Consider the following 27627-nt stretch of genomic DNA (forward strand, 5'->3'; position numbering starts at 1 on the left):
CTAACAGTGATTATCTCTGAGTTGAGGGAATGTGAATAATGTTAACTCCCCCATCTCCGTTTTCTAAGTTTTGAACAATTGGTAGTCTGACGTTTGTAGTCAGCATCAATAATCCCCCCCCCTCAAGAAATGTATGTAGCATGCATGCATATAGATCGACAATCCAAGAATATTTTCTGGAAATGCACCATTTGGCCTAGGGCTCACCAAGGATGCAAACACACCTCCAAACATTTTATCACTTGTTCTAGATAGAGTTAAGTAAAGCCTTCTCCATAAACTCTTTTGGATCCAATTTGCCAATCAAAATCTCGAAACTCCTACAGTTTGGAGCTGGGTCTTTCCCAGCTCTAAGCAGCGGGCTGGCTGATGTGGTTATTCTGAAGGAAGAGATCGCGTTCCCACCTGCACAACCTACATAAGCGCAGGCCTCAAGCGAGGCTTACAGGCTCCAAGGAGCTAATATTCAAAACAGACGTTTAGGGAAAAGGCGAGGTGAGAGAGAATTCGAAGTGTTACCCGACCCTTGGCCAGGACCCAGGGCTTTAGACCTCGGCTCCAGGCCTCCCACAGGTTCAGCGGAGAGTGACTGCTGGGGATTTCAAGGGACCCATTTACACAGGCAGTGGTGCACACGCGCGGGCAGGCGATCTTATTTCTGCGCAGCGCGGGGTCCCATCCTGACTGGGACTCCCCAAGCCCAGAGGGACCACACTAGCCGCTGAAGGGGACAGGACCAAGGCCCAGGAGGCTTCCCGCCCGTCGCTGACCCTTGCCCTCAGAATCCTTCGGTTGAAGACAACAGCCGCCCCAAGGCTCCGCATTGCGCGAAACCTACCCCGCGGATCTGCTAGTCGCACACCTCCCGGGATCAGGAGCTCCTCTCAGGCCTAGCGGATACTATTGCCTCTCCACTTCAGCCTACCCAACCGCCTGGCGGAAGCGGCGGCGGCGCTGCTGGGGAATGCTGGCTGCATCCGGGTGCTTCACGACTCGGTCCAATCCTCGGCCTCCTCTCTTCCCACCCTCCTGTTTCTCCGCCCTCCCACCGCCAATCCCTGATCGGCTCTCAGCCGAACATGCTGGCGGGGGAGTGAAGGCGGACGCCGGCCAATGAGGCCTTGCTTCCCGTTTGAAGTCTCCAGTGGGCGGGCGCCAGAGGCGGGCGCTGCTGGCCAGAAGGTTCGGTTGCGCGTGTGCCATGGACTCAGGCGCCCGGTGATATTGACAATAGGAGAGAGAAAGGGGCATTGACTGGGAACCTCCACGGGTAGCGAACGGCGGCTCTGGCAGCGGCGGCTCCAGCTCCAGCGGCTCCTCCTCCTTCTCGTGCCTCCTCCTCCTGCTGCCGCTGCAGATCCAGTCTTCCTCCCTCCCTTCCCCCCCTCCCCACGTCGTCGCCGCCGCCGCCGCCGCCGCCGGGTCCGGAGCAACGAGCAGAGGCGCCGCCCGCCAGGAATGTGAGCGAGGAGCCACCGGCGGAGCCGCAACGGGGTCGGTGCCGATTTGATGGGACGGGCCCGCGGGGGAGGATCGTGAGGCCGCCGCCGCCGCCGGAGCGCTGAGGTTCGGGTCCGGCCGTGAGGCCTAAAGGCGCCGCCGCCGCGGAACCGGAGGGACGCCGCACCGGACAGCCGTCGCCCCGGGCTCCCCGCAGCCGCCCGGACCTCCCCCTGCACGTCCTGGTCCCGCCGCCCGCCCCCGCTGCGGCCCCCTCGCCCGTCTCCCGCCCCTCGAAACCACAGATCATCTTCGGATTCTTCCCCAGAAGCTTCAAGGTAACTTCGTCCCTCCAGCACCGCGGCTCGTCCGCTTCCCTTTTTCCTCCCGGTCCTCCCGTGTGGAGCTTACGGGGCACCGGCCTTGGGAAGGCCTGGCCCGGACAGGCGAGGGGTGCGGTGGGGTGGGGTGCGGGAGAGAGAGCGCCCGTCCCACTTGTCTGATCTACCTGCATGTGTTTCTGATGATACCTCTCGTTCACTCTGCCCCCTCCCTCCTTTTTCTCCACCTTCTGGGATTGGAGGCATTTTCTTGTCCCCCTTTATCCACTGGCGGGGGCGGAGGATAATGGGGGGTTTGGTGTAGTGAGGAGGATTCTGTAGCAGCTTATCTTCTCCAGGGCTTGAGGTGTGGGGTGGGAGCTAAGGGAGTCTGTAAGCATCCCTGCAGACAAACCCCCTTCCCTGTCTTTCTTCCCCTCTCTCCCCTTGTCCCCTTTGGATTATTTTGAGCCTTGGAAATGCCCGGTGTCCGCTGTGTAGAGGAGGATAAATCTTAGGGCTCCCTGGCCCAGGGTGAAACCTGTTTCCCCTGGCTTTGCATGGACCCGTTCCTATCGGTCGTTCAGTTTGCAGTGCTTTGGGGTTGAGATCCTTGACGTTTGCTCTGGGCCGCGGGCATAAGGGGCAAATGATTAAAAAAAAATGCTACCTGTGTATCATCTGTAGAAATGGGAGATGAGGAATAAAGAAGAGACAAAAAGAGTGGTGGAAGAATAGGATTTACTGATATCTTGTGGTGTTAGGGATAGAATGAAGTCTGAACAATTCACATACCAGATTGGAAAATCGGCCCCTAAATTTACAACATACAAATGTCATGTGGAGCTTCTTGCTGATGCAGTCATTTTGATATTTTAAAGTGATCCTACATCTTTTATAGTCATTCATAGTTCGCAATTCCATCTTGAATCCTATTTACATATTTAAGGCTAAATTAGGGAGTTTTCTTTGAAACTTTTTTGTTTTTTTTTTGAAAGAGAACCAAAGAAGACTTCAAAATTCCAAACCTCAACATTGTGGATTTTTTTAAAAGTGTTTTTGTTATTTTTACTTCATCAGAATCCAGGTATTCCAGGTGACTTTTTATTCTTACACATCCAGGAAGAAATTTCTTTACTTTTTAATTTAGAAGTTAAAAAACACTTGTCTTATGTATTGGAATGACAGGTGAGTGATTGCATTTCAGCATTTCTCCCATGTGCATTATTTCTATCTAAGTCTGCCATTAATCTTATGTGGAGCCTCAGTGCCATGGAAATGATGGCATCTGTTTAAATTGGTGAATGAAATTGAGCTTAACACTCGTTACTTTTTTGTTACTTTTAGGAAATAGCCTTCATTTTAATAATTTGAGAAGGTTAAACGTTGCAAAAGCACTGTTGGGTTCCATCAGTTTGATGGAATGAAATTGGTATTTGATGATGAACTTCAAGGTCTAAACCTCAAGGGATCTCAACTTGGCTAAGTAGTCTGTGTGTGAGTTTTATGTTTTCAGTTCAGCTTTGGTGCTTGATTTCATCATGGCTTTTTTTTTAAATCAATCTTTAATAACTTAAGGTCGCTTCATTCAAAAAGAAGGCTTATTTGAAATGATCTTAATTATGCCTTCTATGTGTTTGGTTTAACATAATTTAGCCTGTCCTTATTTGCAGTGTGGTATAGTTTATCATAGCTAACACAGCACATCACTTTAAAAGTCATGCCTAAATAGTTTCAGTAGTTGTAAATTTCACCTTGCTGTAATACACTGGTGTATATTCTTGAAGTACAATAAGGATTTCAACTTTAGAATGTAGTCATAATATTAAATATCTTGGGAAAATGTATGAATGGAAGTTTTCCAGCTGCAGAATAGCGGCAAAATTACTTCAAGAATTGCAAGATGAGAGGAGATTTGCAGTTAGAAAACAGGCAGACAGCATAGAGTTCTTCAAGATTAGATCAGCATCTTTAATGCTTATAATGGAGTATAACACATTACAGTTAGGATATTGCTTACATGATAGTTATATTACTTTTTTCACCAGATTTTCGTGTTTTCCTATTGATACAGACTTTTCTTAATTGATTTTATTTAGTTTGGCACATATTGCCATTTTCATGAATATTATATACGTGAATTTTAGAATTTGTGTAACTCACATGTATGTTTCCACTTTGGGAATGTGTTTATGGTACCTCTTTCTCTTCAGTAGGGATATGTCCTCAGCACCAACTACTCCTCCATCAGTGGATAAAGTAGACGGATTTTCTCGGAAGTCCGTCAGAAAAGCCAGACAGAAGAGGTCGCAAAGTTCCTCACAGTTTAGGTCTCAAGGCAAGCCTATAGAGTTAACACCTCTGCCACTGCTAAAAGGTAAGGCTCATGACCAGGTGATGCATTCTTTTTCAAGTGATCTTTCTATAGCTGTATATAATTTTCTTTTTGTAGAGTTTCATATCTATTAAAAATCTGTGTTGCAAATTGAAGGCATGGGAGGCTTTTAGAGACATTGAAGTCACTGATATGTGACCAGATATACCCCCTCTCCTTTTTAAAGGGCTCATTTTAATCAAAATAGCTGTGGACAAATGAAAAGAAACTTATTATCAGGAGAATCTCTCACATTGATAAGCCGAAAATGCTAGAGAAACTTTAAGATGTCTGGGTCTGTGTTTTTATTTTTTTCTTCTGTTGACATTTAGGTGTATATATTGTATGCAGTGACAACTACAGTTTATACTGTCTTACTCAGAAAGTAGATCCTAGTAGAGGAGATGGTACCATTCATTTACATACAGAAAATTGTGTTCGGAGGAATTCATTTTTAAAAATAAAAAAAAATTGACATTTTATAATTAAGTGCATTTTTTGTTTTCAGATAGTACAAATAGAAAAGGTATATGGTTATCATACTTGTTTAATATTTCTTTTCTTTTTTCTTTGGAATGCATTAAGAACAAGTTGTTGACGTGAGGACTGTTTTTTGTCTAAATTAGATATTTCAATTTTTGTTTGGGTATATGCATACTTTTTGTCCCTTTAAATTTCCATCTTTTTGCTTCATGTTTATGAACAGGTGTTGTTTGAAAAATATCAAAACATAGCTTTTGTAGTGTGGAAACTATCACAATGTAACTTTGAAGGTGTATTTTTGTCTATTGAATACTTAAGAATGGGGAGAATGGAGACATGAACAACACAGTGAACTTTAATAGCTTGGAGGAAACCAGGCAACCTGGTTTGCTAGTTTGTTAATGTACATTTATTTCTGTAACAGTTTGTGAAACCAGAGATTTTTTGATGTGACTGGAAAAGCTTCTCAAAATTTAGCTTGGTATATTTCAAGTGTCTATATTTTCCATGTGCACACTTTTTTTTTAAAGGGAGGGATTCCAATGTTTATGCTTGAAATTGGTCAAAACTAAATGAGTGCTGATTACTATAAAGATCTACTAGTTAGTAAAGACAAACTCTCATGAGCTTTAAGGGGAGAATATTGTGGCTAAAGATTTTGCTGATAAAAATGAAAATAGTCATTATGAGACTTTGGAAGAAAAATGAAGGAAAAACTTTAGGGGTAACATGCTTGAAATACAAGTTTGGGAGATAGATTCTTTAGTAATTTATTTAATCTGAATTAGATATGTAATAGCTATTAGATCTATATCTGGTGAAGGACTTAATTCTGAGGAAGCAGATTAAATTTAGGATTAGAAGGAATTTAAAAACATTATTGTTACATTAATTTCTTGGGGCTCATGCTAAAACACTTAAATTAGAAATTAACTGATTACTCATAGCCAGGGTATTGTTTTTTTTTTTTGTTTTTTTTTGAGACAGAGTGAGACTCTGTTGCCTGGGCTAGCGTGCTGTGGCATCAGCCTAGCTCACAGCAACCTCACACTCCTGGGCTCAAGCGATCCTCCTGCCTCAGCCTCCTGAGTAGCTGGCACTGCAGGCACACGCCACCATGCCCGGCTAATTTTATATATATATATATATATATATATATATATATTTTTTTTTTTTTTTTTTAGTCGTCCAGCTAATTTCTTTCTATTTTTTTTTTTTTAGTAGAGATGGGGCTGATCTCGAACTCCTGAGCTCAAATGATCTGCCCGCCTCAGCCTCCCAGAGTGCTAGGATTATAGGCGTGAGCCACCGCGCCTGGCCCCGGGTATTGGTTTTATGGGTAGTGAAAGAGGCATGTGTGGGAAGATTTGGCACGTTTTAATATTTTGTTGTCCTTTTTCTTATTTTTTTATAGTGATAAAATATATGTAACATAAAAGTTACCATTTTGACCATTTTTAAGATTGCAGTTCAGTGGCATTAAGTACGTTGACATTGTGCAGCCAACACCACTAACCATCTCCAGAACCTTTTCATATTCTCCAACTGAAACTCTGTACCCATTAAACACTAACTCCGTATTTCCCTCTATCCCTTAGCTTCTAGCATCCACCATTCGACTTTTTGTCTCTATGAATTTGACCACTCTAGATTTCTCCTACTGGCTTATTTCACTTTGTATAATGTCTTCAGGGTTCATCTATGTTGTAGCATGTGTTAGAATTTCATTCTTTTTTAAAGGCTGAGTAATATTTCATTATATGTACATACCATGTATTGTTTATCCATTCATTCAGTGATATACACTTGGGTTGCTTCCATCTTTTGGTTGTTGTGAATAATGCTGCCCTGAAGATGATGTGTAGCCGCAAACTTTCTTCAACCAAGAAATTCAAAGAAACAGTTTGTAAATGCATTGAATTTGATGGAATAGCTATTCTAAACATCTTTATCTGGAGGTTTTCACCTACCACACTTGTTTCTTGCCTCGTTATTTAGTATAATGCTTTATGTTCACTTTTTGACTAGGTAGCCTAGTCACATGGTTCAAATTTCAAAAGGTACAAAAAAAATGAATAGTGAAAAGTCTTTGTTCAACTCTGTTCTCTTAGTTTCCCTTCCTAGTAGCAACTAGTCATAATATTCTTGTGTCGTAGGTAAAGAGATTCTTAAATCCTTGAGTGAATTGGAAATGTAGTGAGCAGCCAAAAATGAACATTTTGTATGTGTATATCCACTTTTTAAATGGGGGAATTCTGTAGCATTTTTTTAGAATCCCAAAGGGATATTTAACTCAAGACAGGTTAAAATCCGTTGATCAGGTTTGTACCTTGTATTAATGATATGTGTTCTTTATGCATCTAAATTGTGTGTGTGTGGGGGGGGCTGTTTAAAAAATAACCATAAACTGTGTTACTGAACTGGAAGAATACCTGTAAGTTATTAAGTGTTGATGTTCAGTTTTGCACCCTTTGAAACAGTATAGTAATATTTTTCTTTTGGGGAAGGAATTATAAGGTCTTGCACAAAACCAAGTGCCAAACTACCTTATTTTCATGTGTGAAAAATTGCACTCTGTTGTAATGAAGAGATTTTTCATTCACTTTTAGGTGGGAATATATTTTCTTTATGTATTCTAATAGCTTGTTTCTGTGGCATAGAGAAAATTATTATACATAGTTTTATGTAGGCCAAAGGAAATTGAGAGTAAGTGTTCCTGATTTATTCATCACTTAAAAGTAGGGTAGTAGCTTGCATTCCTGTTTCATCCTGTCTGAGTTTGATAATTACTTAGTCTTTAATCTAGGGTTCATGGATTTCTGGTTGGGACAATGTATGCCTTGGATGGACTTAAAGGTTCTAGGGACCTCCTAAAATTATACATAAAGTTTCGGCATATGTGCCTTTTTATTTTTTTTGGAGTAGAGAATTCATTACTTTCATCAGATGCTCAAAGATTTAGCCCTTCCATTCTTGCTTTCTACCTATAGTTAAGAACTTTCGGCTTAGACTACAAGATTGGGAATTGTTGCTATTTTTTGAGTATTGTGTTAGCTGTTACGTATGCACATGTACATTTACCCTTGACATAAAATATTGTAAACTATAAACAGAATTCATCATAATGTTGGTCTGTGTAGGATGTAACCAATCATATAAATACTGAAGCGCCAAATGAATGCCCTCATAAGGTGAGAAAGTCCTTTTCTACTTAGAATTTTATTTCCTGTCTCTATCATTCTTCAAGTTTTAGCTCAAATGAGACCTCCTTTGGGAACTTCCTTGTTGACTTTCAAAAATAGTTGTCTTTGAAGTTTCTGTCACCACATTGTTTCTTATAATCTGTAACTACTTAATCTTTGTTCACTTGGGTGATAAGTCTCCCCTCCCCCATTAAAATATAATCTTCTTCAGTGTTGTATAAACCTGCTTCTTTTATCTCTAGTGCCTACGACAGTGCCTGGTATATAGTTGATATTCAATAAGTATTTCTTAGTAAATAAATGAACATTGGCTATTGACATCTGTGGTGACTTAGTTGACAAATAAGTAGTAGCAATAGGCGTTTATTTTTCTTTCCTAAATATTTAAACATTTTTTCCCCAAAATCCAGACTAGTTTTATTTAAAAATAAAATTTTAATGCCAATTTTATTTTAATTTGTAATGTACACAAAGTTATAAATTTTTTTAGTAAAAACTTTATATTTTGAAAGGATCAATTTGCTGAACATTCATTTAAAATCCTTAGAGTGGCTTTGTGCTCTGTTAATTCTGCATGTTTCCAGTTAAAAATGGAAGGTAGTATCCTGTGGAGAAAGGATGGAGTGGATTTTATGTATGACAAACTTAGAGTGATTCCTTTTTCTTTGGGGGTTCATTACTTTTGTTTTACAGAAGTTAAGATGTTAAATACGTGAGATTCCTTTTTTTTTTGCTGGTGTTTGGGCACTGATTGTAGGCTAATCAGATCACTAGACTTTATATGGTTTAAGAAAGAATAGCATATCTGAATATTATAATGGACTTTTACAGCAGGGTTTTATGGGAAAATGTTCTCTCATTTGTAAAACTTATATTTTATTATAATACTGGCTCATAATAATAATTAGATTTTGTAGTGCTTGAAAAAAATCAGTACAGTTTCTAGATATTTCAAATAGGCTATGATAGTGTTTTTTGTTTGGAGAAGATGACATCCTCTTTTACTACTTAAAAATGTTTTTCTACCTTTTGTATTTGAAGATTTTTTGAAAACAAATATGGGCTCTTAATTTTATGTTACAGAAGAATTAGGCATAGTCTCCCTCAGTAAGAATATAGAACCTAGGGTCACTTGGATCTGACGCCAGGTTAGGTTTGAATTCTGGGTCCACCACTTACAGCTAATTGACTTGTAAGCCTTGGTTTTCTTATCTCTAAAACTGGAAGGATAATAGAACCCCTATCATAGACACAGATTAAATTCCAGAAAGCAGGTAAAACATTTAGCCTAGGGCTAGGTACATTGTAGGAGTAGGAATTGAAGAATATTAACTACTATAATTATAGGAAAATACTGCATAATGTTTACTAGTGTTTTTTAGTTGATTTTATTCCTTTAATACATTAAATGGATTATTTCCACTTAGGGAAGAAAAATATGGAGTATATATAGCTGTGAGAATTAGATTTTTAAAGCAAAAAGGGGAACTAGTTCTTATGGAACAATCTCAGCATTACTGTTTAGTTAATGTCAGTTTGAGATGGACTTCTTGTTTCAGGAATGAGAACTTAAAGTGGCTAATGTAATTATTTTCAAGGGAAATTCCATTTGTGGACAGTTACCAGGTAAAATTATTGTTAGATAAACTCATTTTGCAAGTTGTCTTCCAGGGCAGGATCTCCAAACTTTTTTTGTAATTGCTTCTTTGTATCAGTATATTTAACTGCAACACTCCCATATATTTATGCTTTTATATAACACAAATGTGTAATATACATTAAAACATTTGAACATTTAAACATAGAAATATTTTAAAAGGATGATATTGAAAAATAAAATATATAGAGTTCTGATGCTTAAGTTTTGTCCCGACTTTTCCCTTGCCCCATCCCCCAGCACACATGTTGCTCCAGAGCACAGCTTTGTTTTGAGATTTTGCTTCAAAGAGAGAACCTTCTCTTTAGATTTTGAGCCATGTTAGTTTTGCAGCATTTTATTTGAAACCAGAGAGAGACGTGAACAGTTGAGTGAGAAAACTTTTCTTTAATTTTAACTTTTTGAGATTTTTGCCCAGACTTTTGAATTTATTGCAACTTAAAGAAACAAAATCTGAATTGAGGATTTTACAGTTTAAGGAGTATCACAGATGGTTCTTTGTTGAGGGCTCTTATCTTGTGGTTGATGGGTGGGTTTTAGAGGGCCCTTGACCCTCTTGAAATTCCAGGCTATACTTTGTGTCTCTGTGCAGATTGACTTTCGGGGCAAAGGTTTAGTTAGAGCTTTCATCAGATTCTCAAAGGAGTTTCTCCAAAGGCAAGGAGCTGCTGCTTTGGGTGGTGGGCATCAGTTTTCTCACTCAGAGCAGAGAGAGAATTTGTCATATAATCCCTTTCTGTAGAAAGGAGATCTCATGACTAGAGGTTTCTTCTCCTGTATATTGCTCCTGATTTTTAATTCTTTTTCATACCAAACAATTTTAAAAGGTGTTTGAAGGGAGAAGTTACTAAGTGACTATACTGTGGTTGTTTGGAAATTTTTGATCAGCATCATTTGAAAAATTAAGCTGGATAAATAGGAATACTAGTGGTAAAATAGAGTGTACCTGTAAAAAAGCATTTTTTTCTAGAACAGCTGTGGACCTAGAAGAAGTTGGGAGGAGAAACTCAGGGTGTCTTTGAGGGTTAAGAAATAATTTAGCAACCAGTGAGGAAGAAAAGAAGTAATATTTGTTGGTTCCATTATGTGCCAGACGGCTTATCACGTGGTATCTCACGTAAGCCTCCCAACACCACCAAGAGCAAGGGATGTTTGCTTTTAACTGAGGGCCAAGTAACTTGCCCACTCCTACAGAGAGAGCCAGGGTTGGGAGCCCAGGCCTGTCTGGCTGCAGATCCAGTGCCTTGTCTATTGTGGTCATGAGCAGTAAATGAACACAGATGAGAACCGGAGCTAATGTGATCTCGCTCATGCTGTGCAGCGATGATTGACTAAGTGAATCATCTTACTACCTCTTTGTAAGAACACTGAAAATTGGGAGGAGACTGAAGTAGTGAGAATGAAAAGCCAAGAGAAGAGTGAGGGGAGCAGCCAGGCCAGCAGCAGCTCTGTGGGTGGTAATGGGGAAGATGAGTGGTGGAGGGGAAGGGGGAGGGAGTAGGAGCTGGGCACTTGATGATGCCAGGGAGGGACAAAGTGCTTCTCTGGACCCCAATATGACTTACACTCTGTCCTGATGAAGGCATATCAGTCATGGGGTAGGAAGGAAGAGTTTGGTAAACTGGTGGCATTGTGGCAGTGGTGTCTTTGACCACTCATCTCTCCATCTTTGGGGAACTAGCTTATGTAGGAAAAGGCCTGGGTTCAAGTCTAAGTGATAATACTGGCTTTGTGAATTGAGGTGAGTGATTTAACCTCTTTGGAGCTTCAGTTTCCATTTTTGTAAAATGGGACTCATACTTCCCCAGGTGGTTGTGAGGAGTAAGTGAGATAAGGTGGTCAGTTGCTTAAGAAATATTTGTTCTCTTATCTTTCTATTTGCCATTGATCTTTCTTGGAGTCAGCCCTGTGGACGGAGCTTGTTTCAGAATGTGCAGTGTTGGGAGAGAAGAGATCTGGCAAAAGTTATCCGTTATGTAGGCACCATGAAAGACTTTTATCTCACAGTGATGTTAAATTTTAATTTAATTAATTCAGGGCTGCTTGTGCCTGGAACACTGTTCAAAGTAAAATGTTAAAACATTAAAAAGAACATGGAGAAAATTGAGACTTGGCACCATTTCAGGAAAAGTATCTTCTAATAAGGAAGAGATAGGCTTTGAATAGCCTTTTACTGAAGCACCTCCAGAAAACAATATCTGGCGATGGTTGAGGATACACCTCTGCCATACCGTATGAGGAATGGTAGTGAGAATGGGTTCAGAGTGGGTTCAGGCTTCTAGGGAGCCGTCTTATATTAGCAGTGTAGAAATCACAGCGGTTGCCTGCCTTGCATAGTATAGGCACACAGAACTTTTCTTTTTGAATGAATATTTTTTTTTTTTTTTTTTTGAGACAGAGTCTCGCTTTCTTGCCTAGGCTAGAGTGAGTGCCGTGGCGTCAGCCTAGCTCACAGCAACCTCAAACTCCTGGGCTCAAGTGATCCTCCTGCCTCAGCCTCCCGAGTAGCTGGGACTACAGGCACAAGCCACCATGCCCGGCTGATTTTTATATATATATATATTAGTTGGCCAATTAATTTCTTTCTATTTTTATGGTAGAGACGGGGTCTCGCTCAGGTTGGTTTTGAACTCCTGACCTTGAGCAGTCCGCCCGCCTCGGCCTCCCAGAGTGCTAGGATTACAGGCCTGAATGAATATTTTGAAAGCAAGGACATTGATAGCAAAAGTGAAGAGTTTTTCGAGTATCAGAAGGCTGCTTTCAATCTTTGTCTCATCAGATTAACTTTTCAGGAAGATAGCCATGCATCAGAAGGACTGGTGTTTTTCCCTAATTTGTGAGCAAAAGTCAAAATGACTTAAAAGTAGGTCGACAGTAGGGACTTTTTAAAGTAAAAGGAAGTTCCAGTATTCTTTGTGCTGTCTTTCAAACCTCCACCTACATTTGCGTCTTCATCTACCCCTACAACTGATACAAACAATTGATGTTTTAAATGGTAATCCATCATCTAGAAATAATGTTCATTTCACTCTATGAAAACTCAGAGATATTTTAATCAAAACCAGTTTAATCTAAAGTCCTAAAACTCCATAGCTTCAATCTGGGATGTGGCTAGATTTTGGGGGAGATCTGTCTGTAAGTTTTCAGGTGTGAGGAACCGTGATATAACTTTGGTTACTGAGAAAACTTTGCAGCTCAGAGTTAGGCATTCCTTAAAGTTGTTGGATAGAGCTATATTTTATCATATTTAGATTTATATCTTAACATTTTAAAAGGCAGTTCAACTGACTGAAATTTATTAGGCTTTTTTGGTTTAGTGAAATTTCTAGAAATGGCCTATAGTTTAGATATTCTTGGGTTTAAGAGTGGTAGACTGTGTATTCACATTCTTGAATTATGGTGAGACTTGAATGAAATAAATTGTGTACAAATGTTTTTCAAAGTATGTATGAAGCAGACATCTATGAAAGGAGCTCTGCATATGATCTGGCTAAATCAATCTTTTCTAAGAACCTTAAATTCTTATTTTTACAATTGTTCCAGTGGGTTGTTTAATCCAATCCATTTAGTCATTCAATCAAATTTCTGTTGAGCTGTATGATGCACCGGACACTGTGCTAGGAACACAGTGATTGAGCGAAACAGGATTGGTCTCTGATCTTCTTTGGAGAGGTAGACATTAATCAACTAAACAGACAGAGACCGAATTCCAACAATGATAAGTGCTACTGGAGAAATAGGGTGGCCATTCAGGAAAGAGGAAGTGATGTTTATGCTGAGATAAGAGACATGGCAAGCAGGTTGATGAAATTCTTCTTCTCAAAAGACTATTATAGCTGGAGATCAGAGACTGGGTGGGGTTATTAAGGTTGTCCAGTGCCACACCATCCAGGCTGGGTTAAAGAGTTTGTCCTTGATTTGGGCATTTGTACACCCAAATATGTAACCACAAAATATATAAATCACCCCTGGACTCCCTTCTCAGTCACGAGGAATAATATTTTCCCTTCATGTTTATATATTCTTGTGTTATGCTTTCTTTGTTTTTCCATGTGATGATTTATAATAGTATTATGATGGAAGGTTACTTAAGGTAGTCTTATTGTTGGAGTTGGAATTAAAAAAAAGTTCTCTTGTCATGCTAACATTGTGCTTGTCATATTTTGTGATACTGAGGTTTCTTTGAAAACAAATCAATCATTACTTGCTTTTTAAAAATATCGCCAATTACTTTCTGGCTATAAATGTGAAATGCACAACAACAAAAGCATCAAGTGCATTAAGTCTTTTAAAACTGTAAATAAAATCTAAATGCAGGTTTATCCTATGTTCTATAGATGCCACTGTGTTATTAAAGTATATGATCTTAAGTTTTCATGTGTTTTAATCCACCATTTTATGAACTACTGCTTGGAATAGTGGGGGACATAATACAATAGGTTTAATTCATTAAGAAAATAAAAGTTTAGAAGATTAGAGCTAGAATTACAGTCAGCACCAATTGAAATTCATTAAATGAGAATGCAAGCAACAGTAAAACCACAGTTAGGGAAAAAAATTAACATTGGTGGTGTTTTGGTTACTATGAAGAATGGAAAAATAAATAACTGGAAAAATAAATAATTGAAAGTATTTCAAATTTGACAAATTGAATGAAGTTAAAAATTGAATCCACCTCCTTGCCAGTTGCTAATTTTAAATTTTCCTGAGCTATTATAATTTAAATTATTGAGAGTTATCCGCATTGTGTTCTGTGGGTGGCAAAAATTGAGCAGAGTGAATGCTTTTTAGTACCAGTGCTTGAAGTGGCACTGGATTTGTGATGGTTTATATGAGAAAGAAAGCGTCATCTGTGATTATCTCAAACACTGACCTGTGGGAGAGTCTAACAAAATAAACAAAAGGCCTGTAGAGTTTGGAGCTTTTGACAGTGCTTAAATGACCACTCTTAAACCTAAATGGTTAATGAATTTCAAAATGATTTTAGTCATTTCATGGTTAGTCAATGTACATTCTTTTTTTTTTTTTGAGACAGAGTCTTGCTTTGTTGCCCAGGCTAGAGTGAGTGCCGTGGCGTCAGCCTAGCTCACAGCAACCTCAAACTCCTGGGCTCGAGTGATCCTTCTGCCTCAGCCTCCCGGGTAGCTGGGACTACAGGCATGCACCACCATGCCCGGCTAATTTTTTTTATATATATCAGTTGGCCAATTAATTTCTTTCTATTTATAGTAGAGACGGGGTCTCGCTCTTGCTCAGGCTGGTTTTGAACTCCTGACCTTGAGCAATCCGCCCGCCTCGGCCTCCCAAGAGCTAGGATTACAGGCGTGAGCCACAGCGCCCGGCCCATCAATGTACATTCTTATTAGTATGAATCTATATTTAATATTTAAATAACCTTGGTGAAATTGTATTTCTTCACAGTTAATGGAGTATTCTTTTTCATTCATGTGTTAATGCAGGACACTATACCTACATTTCTTGACTGGTGGTATTTTTTTTTTCTGAGCAAGACTGTTTATAATTATGTACTGTCTTACTCCATCTCAGGGTATAATAGTTAATGACTGATACTCATTTCTGTCCATAAAGACAAAGATAATTGACCAGGTCTTTGCCTATTTCTTGGTGGGATAGTCATGAAGTTTTGCTTTTACTCGCTTGGAGAAGATAAGATAGGGGATTGAGAACCTCCCCATATAGAATGGTTGTGAGGATTGAATGAGTTTGTATAGCTAACATTTAGAACAGGTCTTGCCTAGCTTGTGTTAAGGGTTATATAAATGTTAGCTATATTTGTTGTTATAAATACTATGTATCTTCTGAGTCTTGAGACTTGGGTTTCAAGTGGATCCTATAGAGATGGTCTCTTTTTGTATGCTATGTTTAGGGAAGTAGGTATTTGTTTTTAAAAATCTATTTGTTCATCCATAGATTAAATTGTTTTAAGTAAAACAGTATATCACTATATATTACATTTGCTAATGCACTTAAAAAGCATTCAAAAAGAATTTTTGAGTGAAGTAACATTTGGAAATTGTCAAAGTTAGTACATTACTGAGCCCAAGGAGTAGTCTAGCCAAGTGTGAGCCGTGCTGCTTTATGACAGATGTTAAAGCATTGTGTTCACCTGTCTTCCCAGCTGGTATGTGTGGTGAGTTGGGCGGGGCTGGAGATTGGGGAGTTGGATGTGTATGATGACATTGGATATGATCACTGTGAAACATCAGGAGGGACTGTTGGTGGTTGCCAAATGTAGTTAACAGATTGATGGATGTTACCTGGGCAGATAGGAATTAGCTATTAACCTAACACCTTTCATTAAGTGGGAGCATTGGAAAGTTTTTTGTTTTTTTTTTTTAATAAAGAAGTTGTTAAGAGTTTTGCAAAAGTATGTTTGGAGCAGGTGGCTTAGAATATGAATTTCATGTGCGTTAAAAATTTTTTCTTCATCTGTGAGTTTTTACTTAAAGCTATTTTTATGAACTGAAATTATGGATTTGTTGTGTACTTGCAGTTTTGATTAGCAGTGAAACCTGTACTTCGTCTTTATTCACAGTCAGAAGAATATTTTTTCTTTTTCTCCCCTGTTAGAAGTTATGCTTATTACAGTGTCCAGAACACTAATTTCTTATACTTATCTCAAGGTGATGAATGTCATCATTGACATGTCTTCAGTTCTGTCAAGACAAGAAAATGTATTCACCCTTGAGGATTTTTTCCTTTCATAATGAATTCAAATAAAACAAATGACTGAATGATAATACTCACAAAAGTAACATGTTCATGTATTTGGAGAAGGTATGTAATGAGGGAAAGCAAGAAAGGCTCCAAGAAATTACTGAAGGTTCAAAGTTCAGTAAGTGTGGTTGGGTTGGAATGTCAATCAGAATCACCTCTTAGAAGTTATCTTCTTGAGCTGGTAGGTACTGAAGTTTCTGTTCTACTATGAGTTCTTTTCATATTAAAGAATTGAACAAAGACTGAAAAATGAAAGCTTCAGTCAAAGGAGGGCACTTTTGAGTGTATATACTGTTTGACTTCAGCTTTATTGAAGCTTGGACAGTGTCTCCTGTAGTTGTGTTTTTCCTCCCATCTGTTTGACATTTATTTTTTCTTCTGTTTTCCCCCTTTTTAGTTGTTTTACAGGTCAGTTGGCTTAGGGGCAGAGCTATGGCCAGGTAGAAATACAGAAGTAGCATGGGAAGCTAGAGGACTGGTGATAAAGACACAAAGCTGTAGCATATTCAGCAGGGTAGAGTTACGGAAAGAGGGTGGGTTTGTGAGCCAGGCAGACATCTTAGAATTCCAGCCAGTTTTCCTATAAGTTTGGACAAATGAGCTCCTTAGAAAGCCTCAGATTGCTCATCTACAAAGTGTTGATACTGTCATCTGCCTTGCGGGGATCATTTGAGAGGTGTGATGTATGTGAATTACCTGACACATGGTAGGCGCTTTATAATTGACAGTTGTTGCAATACTTACATCTTTAAGGTCAGTGTCCATGTCTGTTTTTGATTGTATTCTCACTGACTAGGCGAGTGCCCCTCACATATTCAGTGCTTCAAGTGTGCCTGTTGAGTGAAACCATCCTTCCAGGCAGGAAAGAAATTCTTCGTGTATATGAAGCAGTGCTGATTCTTACTATGGTATCGCTTCTTACTTCTTTCTTTTTCTTTTCTGATTTGCATCTTAAATATTCTTCTAGAGTCTCCCCTGTACCTCTTTTTATTATTTATGTATTGATTCATTGATTGATCGATCGATTGATTGATTGAGGCAGAGTCTCACTCTTTTGCCCGGGCTAGAGTGCCGTGGCGTGAGCCTAGCTCACAGCAACCTCAAACTCCTGGGCTCAAGCGGTCCTTCTGCCTCAGCCTCCTGAGTAGCTGGGGCTACAGGCCCGGCTAGTTTTTCTATTTTTAGTAGAGTCGATGTCTCGCTCTTGCTCAGGCTGGTGCCCCCTTTTTTTAAATGAAAAGAGTTTTTGTGTAATGTAGTTATAATAAACTGAACATAGCTTAAAGGTAAAGGTTTACGATTATGTCTTGCTCTGGTTAGCAGGAAAGGTGCTTTGGACAGAGCGTAGTCTCTGAAAGGCCCATGACGATCAAAGGCTGCCAAGTGCTTTGAAAGGCTCTGGACATAGGTTTCCTTTTCTGGTTTTATCATCAGTCTCTTCAGCTGTGACTGAGAACTGGCAGTGTCTGGCATGTGGGAGACATGGAATAAGTGTTTACTGAATAAATGAATGTGGTAATGGTTCAGATATCAAGATTTAGTGGAGCCTTTATTGGATAGTATTTATTTGATCAGTTTTAAAGAGCAGAAATAGTATACCAACATTAAGTGAATATCAGTGAAGTCTTGACAGTAAAACCAAATCAGTTTCCTGTCACATCTTGGGCTTAGACTGGAAAGAAATTTGCTGGTTTGCAAGAATTGCTGTTGGCACTAACCTGGCACTTTGCAGCTCTCTTTAAAATACACAACAGAAAGCACTGGGCTGGAGCCAGGACCTAAAGAGCATTACCTTTGTATGTGGGGGATATGTGAGTGAAAGAGTGACCTGTTTCTAGTCCTTTCTCTTCCCCTGGCCTCTCTTTCCTTATAGGGATTTATGTCAGCTCAGATGTACCAGTTCTGGCTCCTGATGATTAATGAGAGATAAGCACTATAAAAATCCCTACTCTGGTCTTCTGTGTAGTTTCTCTTTCCACTCAGATGGACATCCAGGCTGTCTTTACTTTTGTTTGATGTGTGTTCAGGAAATTTAAAAAGCTGATTTTAATTCTAGCTTTAAGTGAACAATTAATTAGAAAGGAAAGGTTTTCTGTTTGCTGTTGCTGGAACCCCTCCCCCCTTCTACACCCTTCCTTCCAGCCTTCTACAATGGTTACATTTTTTAATATGTGGGAGGAATTGAATTTTAGGTTATCCATGTTTCTATCCCATCATGTAAAAGTAAGAGGTGGAAGGGTTTGATGTGGTTTTCTAAATTTTTAAGTAACATGAGAAATGGAGTTAGTGGTTCATTTTTTTGAAAGATTGTACAGTATTTGGAGAGATTTTCTTTTACTAGAAACCTCATTTTCTGGGTCTATCCTTGTCTTTTTTACTTGAAAATGATACAGTATATATTCTGAATAGACCAGTACATGACCCTGAGAGGCCTGTCTTTGGTGGGAATATCTCCAGAAACAGAGGTAATCAGGATCTGTCTTCAGGTATTTTCCTTCTTCTCAAAGACTCATTTCCACATGTCAGATATAAACTAGGTCCATATAAACTTTGGTGAGTGCTTTCATTTAACTATCCAAACAGTTTCTGTTTCAGTTCCAAAAAAGGTGCTTTTTTCCCCCTAGCCATTAAATAGTTAGGTTTCCCTTTGTTTTTGTTTTTCTTTTTTTGAGAGAGAGAGTGGGGCTGTTCGCTGCTGTTAGGTTCTCTTTGGTGATGGTAGATGGGATGTTTTAAGAAATCAAGCCATTTTAATACTAGTTGTTTTAAACTCAGCATATAATACTAATGTTAGATTTTTATAGAGTTTGGAAAGCTCTGACAGCAGAACATTTATTTGTAGGGAGGGTTGTATTTAATTTATAGAGGTAGCTTGGAAGAATTACATATTTTTTAGTTTTAAACTTCAGTCTCTGACAAAGTATGAAAAGAGAAATGGTCTAGAAGGAGTTACAAGGAAACTGTTAACAGTGGTCATTTTGGGGGACTAGAAATGGAAGATTTTATGTTCTGTCTTGGCATTAATTAATTAATTAAAAACCAGAGGGGTAGCCATGTGTCTTAAATCTGTCTGCTTTCCAACTTATAACAAACTATTGGGAATGAAAATGCTATCTATGGACACTGATGATCATTAGATTAAGCCTTTGTATAATCAATTACAATGTGAGGTAATACCTACAGGAGTCTTAATAAAGCATATATGCTTTTACTCTAAGTATTATTTGAGGTATATATGTTTGTCCTTCTATCCTTCCATCAACCCATCATCCATCTATCCATCTTTCTGTATCAGCTAAGGAAGAGAAGTACAACTTGTGATCTCCTTAATATAATTCATTTCTTCCATAAGGAAAGAGCTTAACTTAATTGCTCATCTGTCTAGATAACCTTTAAAAAGCATTATTTTTGATGTACAGCAGGAGGGTAAAGTACTTAGTAATTTTCAGAAATGGTGTGTGGGACATTGAAAAGGTAAATTCTGTTGGTGTGAAATCTTTTATTCTCACTGTTTTCTGAGATTCTTATCTTGGTGATTTTATTGCACAAAGAACTCAGCTCCCTGGCTATCATACCACACTTTAATGAGCTACACAGTAATTTGTGCCTTGTGCTCTCCTTTTTTAATCAACCATCAACTCCCTGCCCATTATGTGTCAGTTTGCTTTAGAATTGAAATTTTGTTTTTGTATAATGGCATTAGAGAAACCGAGAGCTTAGTGCAGGGGTCCTCAAACTTTTTAAACAGGGGGCCAGTTCACTGTCCCTCACACCTTTGGAGGGCCGTTGGAGAGTGCGGTGCACATTCCACACATGCTCATTGTGGGCCCGGGATGAGTCGGCTGCTAAGCAGGACAGGCAGCGATGGCAAAACACCTGGCAGGCCGGATAAATGTCCTCGGAGGGCTGCATGTGGCCGTAGTTTGAGGACGCCTGGCTTAGTGGTTTGCATTTGATTTGGGGGATAAATAGATATTGAATCAGCTTTTCCTACTCAACAAACCAAAACTCGGTGGCTTAAAACAGCAGCCATTTATTTAGCTCACCATCCTTTGGTTTGGCAGTTTGGGCTGGGCTCAGCTATGTAATCGTTCTTGTCTCCTCTGGGCTCACTTACGCACCTGTGGTCAGGTGGATGGTTGCACTCACATTATCTGCTGGCTGGCTGGGGCTGCAAGGGTGCTTGGGTTCAGGGAGCCTCATCGTCCAGCAGGTTAGCCTGGGAGTCAAGAGCAGTAAGAGAGGGAAAATACAAATGCTTCAGTGCTTTTCAAATCTCTGCCTAAATCATGTTTGCTATTATCCCATTGGCCAAAGTAAGTTACAAGGCCAGCTGAAATTCCAAGGATGGAGAAAGACTCCATCTTTTTGTGGGAGAATCTCTAAATTATTCTGCAATTGTATAAATACAAGGGGGAAAAGAATTCATGGCCATTTCTGGTTCCATCATAGATACATTGAGGACTTCACATCTTGGTTCAATGGATATTGTCTTTTTTTGAAACATATGTAGAATCTACTTACTTCTCACTACCTCCTGTGCCTTCTCTGCTACCGCCTAGTCCAAATCACTATTATCTTTTGCCTTCTAACAGGTTTCTTGCTTCCATCCTTGCCCCTTGTGCTCTCCACAGCAGTCAGAGCAAACTTTTAAAAATAGCAGTCAGATCATTTCACTCCTCTGTTTAAAACCTTCCACTAGCTTCTCACCTAGTTCAGAATAAAATTTAAATTCCCTTATGAGGCTACAAGACTTCACTGGATGTGGCTTTCTTTGACCTTATCTTGTATTACTGTCCTCCTTGCTCACCCTACTCTAGCTCTCCCTGCTGTTTCTCTAAGGCACTAACATGCTCCTGCCTCAGGGCTTTGCACTTGTGGTTTTCCCTCCAGATATTCAGCATGGCTCCCTCCTTCACTGCTTTAAGGTCTCTGTTTATATGTCGCTTTCTCAGAGAGGCTGTCACTGATATGCCTACATAAGATAACATTCTTTCCTGCCAGTCTCTGGCTTGCTTTATACTCTATGGCAGGGGTCCTCAAACTTTTTTTTTTTGAGACAGAGTCTTGCTTTGTTGCCCAGGCTAGAGTGAGTGCCGTGGCATTAGCCTAGCTCACAGCAACCTCAAACTCCTGGGCTCAAGCAATCCTGCTGCCTCAGCCTCCCAAGTAGCTGGGACTATAGACATGCGCCACCATGCCCGGCTAATTTTTTCTATATATATTAGTTGGCCAATTAATTTGTTTCTATTTATAGTAGAGACGGGGTCTCGCTCTTGCTCAGGCTGTTTTTTTTTTTTTTTTTTTTTTTTTTTTGCAATCACACAAGAGGAGGTTTATTTTCTGGCTAGCCAGGGTCCAAGCCCCAGAGCACCAACGCAGTGGCCACTCTCGCAGGCAAGGACCCTCTCAGGCTGGTTTTGAACTCCTGACCTCGAGCAATCTGCCCGCCTGGGCCTCCCAGAGTGCTAGGATTACAGGCATGAGCCATTGCGCCTGGCCGGTCCTCAAACTTTTTAAACAGGGGGCCAGTTCACTGTCCCTCAGAGCGTTGGAGGACTGGACTATAGTTTAAAAAAAACTATGAACAGATTCCTATGCACACTGCACATATCTTATTTTGAAGTAAAAAAAAAAACAAATGGGCAAAAACACCAGCGTGTGGCTTGCGGGTTGTAGTTTGAGGATGCCTGCTCTATGGAGTACTTGTCACCACTTGACATTTGTTTATTTATTTTCAGTATCCTCCAGTTAGACTGAAAACTCCACGAGGGCAGTGAATTGAGTGTTTTGTTTGCTGTTTATCCCCAATGCCAAGAACAGTGCCAGGTGCAGGGCATATGCCCCCTAAGCCTCAATGGAATGACTGTGCAGTGACATTCATCACCTGGTCTTAGTGGCAGCGCTTCCCCAGAGCTGAGGTGAGGCTATATCCCCTTACTACTGAGCCACAGGCAGCTGAGCTCCTCTTGCCTGATGCTCAGCTGGTCCAGCTTAGTGATATTTAACGAGGGGTTCACCGTATTCCACTTTAAAAAATGTTAGCAAAATTTTTTTTTTTTTTTTTTGAGACAGAGTCTCGCTTTGTTGCCCAGGCTAGAGTGAGTGCCGTGGCGTCAGCCTAGCTCACAGCAACCTCAAACTCCTGGGCTCGAGCGATCCTTCTGCCTCAGCCTCCCGGGTAGCTGGGACTACAGGCATGTGCCACCATGCCCGGCTAATTTTTTATATATATATATCAGTTGGCCAATTAATTTGTTTCTATTTATAGTAGAGACGGGGGTCTCGCTCTTGCTCAGGCTGGTTTTGAACTCCTGACCTTGAGCAATCCGCCCGCCTCGGCCTCCCAAGAGCTAGGATTACAGGCGTGAGCCACAGCGCCCGGCCCAAAATTTTAATTTGATGACTTTGTGATCACCTTTCTTTATAAATACCCATCTTTATTGATTTAGGAATATAATTATTATATGCTTATGATTTATGTAAATGCATAAATACACGCACGTAATTTGAAGAGAGTGGCACATGGAACAAACACCGTAAGTTAGACATGGGGCTTAAGTAGTTGTTGCGGTATTAATAACTTCTTTGTGCACGCTTGAAACTCCTACAAACCCCCAAGCTTCTTTTACTCAGACGTATGTACCAAATTGCTCAGGTCCCACTGGGTCACACTTCTGAGCTTTAGCTAACCCAGGCATAGAGTTGCTGTCCTTCAAGTATAATTTGTCTGTCAAACAGCTTTCCCAAAGCTGATTCTCAGGCTTTGCGTCTGAATTCTCTTAGTCTGCAGGAGTTTACCATTTGCAGGTGTATGTGTTTGTAATATGTAGTCAGACCTTTCATTTGGAGTAATGAGATGGGATGGAAGTGAGTAGGAGGAAGGGCAGTGTGGCTTAGTGAAATATCTGAATCACAGAATATTTAAAAATAAAGGCAATTATGTGATTTTAAAATTATAGCGCATACCATAGACTAAGATATAACTGAGATATGATGAGCCACACAAGTGATAGTAATGGAAATATTTACAGTTCATACAGGCCGACGGAATAAGCTAAGGATTTTAAGCAGCAAAGTCTGTGTGAGAATTATTTGACTCAGAATTTGAAGATGAATCTAAAGAACTTGAGAAATCTAATTTCTTGAAACCTTTGGTTTGAAAAGTTACTGATTTTATATTAATGGAACTAAAGATGTGCAGGTGTAGATTAACTTATACTTGATTAGAATTACATTCTTCAAGTATAAGTGGAAGTTTCCAAGTGAAAGAGTGAAGACATGAGGTTTTGCTGTCCTGGCTTCCTTCCTTCTGGCCACTCTGCTAACCTTCCGTGGAGACTCCCTTTCTGGAATTGGATATGTATGTTTTGTTGCCCCAACGCTGGTTGAATAAGAAAACTGGGAAACAAACAAGAGGGGGTTTTAAATAATTTAGTGGCTAGTGACATCAGGGATTGTAGGACTGTTCTGGACTCTGGCTTCTTATGACGGAAAGATACAGGGTTAAGTACTTTTGGGGCAGACAAACTAGGATTTTAGTCCAGTTTTGTCATTTACTATTTGAATGATCTTAGATAAGTTATTTAACCTTTCTATGTGTCAGTATTTTTGGTGGTAAAAAAGGGTGTTGAAAGGGCCTATAAGGGCTGCTGTAAGGATTCAATGAAGTGATATATATGTAAAAGGTTTACTATTATAAAAGACACATTGTAGATGCTTAAGAAATGTTATCTGGGCCGGGCGTGGTGGCTCACGCCTGTAATCCTAGCACTTTGGGAGGCCGAGGCGGGCGGATTGCTCAAGGTCAGGAGTTCGAAACCAGCCTGAGCGAGACCCCGTCTCTACCAAAAATAGAAATAAATTAATTGACCAACTAAAAATATATATACAAAAAATTAGCCGGGCATGGTGGCGCATGCCTGTAGTCCCAGCTACTCGGGAGGCTGAGGCAGTAGGATCGCTGAGCCCCGGAGATTGAGGTTGCTGTGAGCCAGGCTAACGCCACGGCACTCACTCTAGCCTGGGCAACAAAGCGAGACTCTGTCTCAAAAAAAAAAAAAAAAAAAAGAAATGTTATCTAATGTACATAAAAGGTGTATTTTCTCAAGAATTCAGGACAATGATGATACCAGAAGGGCTTAAATGCGCTCCTGGGGGCATAGTCTTATGTGCCATTTAGGCCCTATGAAAACATCAGATACATACAGTTAATTTGTGAGAGAGACAGGAATCAGGGTGACAGGCAGAAGAGGTTATCATAGCTTTCACAAGTACCGCAGCTGCAGGAAACAGTGAGTGGAGTGGTCTGGACAGGAATGGCCAGGGCATTTTATGTGCACAGTGGCTCCAAAGAGGTGCATGAGGTGTGCGAGGTGTGTATGAGGAGGGAAAAGAACATACATTGGAGACTGAGAGTCACTGGTGCAGGAAGAGAGCACTGGTGCCTATTTAATTGTGTATGTGTGTGTGTGTGTGAGTGAGTAGGGGATTTGGGAGTGGAGTGAGGGCTTGCAGGCTTGGATCAGGCAATTGCTTTGGATTCCAAAGGCATTAGGAGCTCCACTCAAGCTAGATTGCCACAAAGGGGAATGATGCAAACTAAGGCTCTGGAAGAACAGAGTTCTTCCTGTTGCGTTATGATAAATCCCTAGGGTGATGCTTCTCACACTGAGTCACTCAGATGTCCCTAGGCATAAGAGAATTACCCTTACTGCAGTTTCTGTGAAGTCTTGTGTTTTACTTGAAAAATTTAGAGATTTTTACATTTCATAATGTGTTAGTTTCATTCTAAATATTGATGTTTGTAGTAAAGTTAACTGTTTCAAGGGAGAAGTGCCATGTTTCTCCTATGGCTTCTGGAAGGAACCCCCACTGCCCTTCTTAGATTATTCTAGGAGCAAGGTTTTTAATAGTTAGGGTCATTGGATACCAGGAAAGTGTGGTCTTTAGAAGGATCTTTCTACTCACAGCAGGCCCCTCATTGCTTCTTCCAGGTCTCATAAGCCTGCCCTAGGCAGCACTAATCTTTTTGTCTATATATTTGCCTATTCTGGACAGTTCATATAAGCAGAATCATACAATATGTGGTCCTTTGTGACTGACTTTTTTCACTCAGCATAATGTTTTCAAGGTTCCTCCATGTCGTAGCATGTGTCATTACTTCATTCCTTTTTTATGGTTGAATAATATTCCATTCTACATCATTTTGTTTATTTATTAGTTGATGAACATTTGAGTTGTTTCCACTTTTCGGCTGTTATGAATAGTGCTGTTATGAACATTCATGTAGAAGTTTTTGTGGGCATAGTTTCAGTTATCTTAGGTAAATATCTAGGAGTGGGATTGCTGGGTCATATGGTAACTGTGTTTGACTTTTTGAGGTATTGCCAAACTATTTTCCATAGCATCTGCACCATTTTGCATTCCTACTAGTAATGTATGAGGGATTTAATCTCTTGACATCTTTGCCAACACATTATTTTCTGCCTTTTTGATTATAGCTGTTGTATTGAGTGTGATTTGCATTTCCCTGATGGCTGATGATGTTGGGCATCTTTTCATGTGCTTATTTGCCATTTGTGTGTCTTTGGAGAAGTCTGTTCAAATCCTTTGCCTGCTTTTGGGTTGCCTCTTTATTGTTAAGGTATATGGGTTCTTTTTATATTCTGGTACAATGTCTCTTATCAGATATATGCTTTGCAAATGTTTTCTCCCATTCAGTGGGTTGCCTTCCTTGGATTGTGTTCTTTGGAGCATAATACTTGTTCAGTAAATATTTGTTAAATGAATGAATGAAAGAAATACTAGTCTCTTGAAAGCTTTGCCTGACTTTTTATACAAAGTTGTCATTTCCTCTCTTGGATTCCTAGAGTATGTACTTTTTCATATTTGTTTTAATATGCTATTTTGTAATTCATTTGTAAATTACAGATTTACCCAGTGATACCTTGGGAGGTAGGTGCTATGTCTCTTATGTTCCCAGCTGAGTTTCTGACATGTGCGATACGGTAGTATGTATAGACCACTATAAGCTGGTCACTGAATATTGCTGGAGTGAGTGCATGAATTTCTCCATAGAACTCTATCAAGTGAAAGAGGGGATTCATCTGGTCTATGTTGTTGGTTTTTGTGAACCAACTCAGATTAAGATTGTAGAATGTGTGTAGAAGGCTGTGAGGAGTTAAGTCCCCAGAACAAGATATTCTCCAGTTTGTAGTTCAGACTTGATCAGGGAGTATTTGGATGGGCTGGCTCTAAGAACACAGCCTGGTCTTTTGAGTGTGGGGATGGAGTGGGTAGAACAGACTGAGTGGTGAAGTGTTCAGTGTGTGAGCAGGTTGTTATTACTGTATCATACTAACCACTGATTATGTGGATTTCCTCAATTTTAAAGTAGTCATTACCAACTTTAATTAGCTTCTTAACCTTAGAGGCGTAAAGCTGCCCTTGGCATCTTTGGAAACTTCTTTTGGAGTTACCAGATTAAATGATCTTAGTATCACTGTTAAGATTTCATGGTTTGTGACTTTTTCTTCCCTGTGAAATATTTTTTGATTACTTTAGTCCTTCTTGATCCCTATGTTCTTAAGCTAAGTCATACAAGACATATTCATGTGAACAGCATGGTATCATTTGTTCATTCAGCAAACATTGTATGAGGAGCTTGGCTAGATGGTAGAGTGACAAAGATGACTAAGATAGCATTTATTTAACAATGTTTATTGAATACATACTTTATGCTGTGCCCTGGGGTAAAATGTGACTAAGATGGGCAAGGCACTTGCATTCTAAAGAATGTTGCTTTTCATGGTTGTTAGTTTTCTCGCCCCAGTTGGACTGTAAGTTGTTTTTTTAAATTTCATTCGCCCAAACTTCTAATCTACTGAGTAAATAGTTCTCAGGAATTACTTGATTGACTTCTTAGATGGGGTTCTTTTGATTGCCAAGAAAACTCTGCTTGCCAAAAAAACATGAGGGGTATTTGGAGAAATCAGAACTTTGAAATTTATAATCTACGCAATATGTATAGGTCTCTGATGTAAGTGGCTACTCAGGTATTGTGGTAGGAATAATCTATACCTGTGGCTGATTCTTCATTTGGAAGAATAATTTGGAAGTAGCTTAGAGAGTTATTAAGAACTTTTCATATTCCCCAGCTCTTTGAACAGATTTCATTTCTGAATAATGAAGTTATATATTCACATTTTGCACTCAGAGGACACTGGCATGTGATTTTGGTACTGCATGCTTAATCAGAACCTCAAAGAGGTTTTTTGTTTTGTTTTGCTTTGCTTTTCAAACCAGGACTCTACTTTTCCTAGGAAAGCAGATTTTGGATTGATTAGGGTTTTTCCAAATGGTTTTCTTTACATTCTGCCATGCCAACTTCTTAAATAAGGGCATTCAAGG

The 27627-nt window shown here is 39.7% G+C and overlaps 2 protein-coding genes across 3 annotated transcripts in view; one reads left to right on the forward strand and one right to left on the reverse strand.

Annotated features, from left to right (window-relative positions):
• Positions 1-1207: 1207 nt before the first annotated feature.
• Positions 1208-1767, reverse strand: LOC142871461 (uncharacterized). The gene has a single exon (XM_076003984.1). It carries the CDS (start codon positions 1748-1750, stop codon positions 1208-1210), a length of 543 nt encoding a protein of 180 aa, XP_075860099.1. The 5' UTR covers positions 1751-1767.
• PPP2R5E (protein phosphatase 2 regulatory subunit B'epsilon) overlaps positions 1211-27627 on the forward strand; it is a 153151-nt gene continuing 126734 nt past the window's right edge. The window contains exons 1-2 of one of the 2 annotated variants that reach the window (XM_012777661.2): positions 1211-1778; positions 3974-4137. In XM_012777661.2, the coding sequence (XP_012633115.1) occupies positions 3981-4137 (157 nt within the window). In that variant the 5' untranslated portion in view covers positions 1211-1778; positions 3974-3980. The remainder of the gene's footprint in view (positions 1779-3973; positions 4138-27627) is intronic. The other variant, XM_012777662.2, reaches the window with a different exon arrangement.

The sequence above is a fragment of the Microcebus murinus genome, chromosome 6, assembly GCF_040939455.1.
Source record: "Microcebus murinus isolate Inina chromosome 6, M.murinus_Inina_mat1.0, whole genome shotgun sequence".
NCBI lineage: Eukaryota > Metazoa > Chordata > Mammalia > Primates > Cheirogaleidae > Microcebus > Microcebus murinus.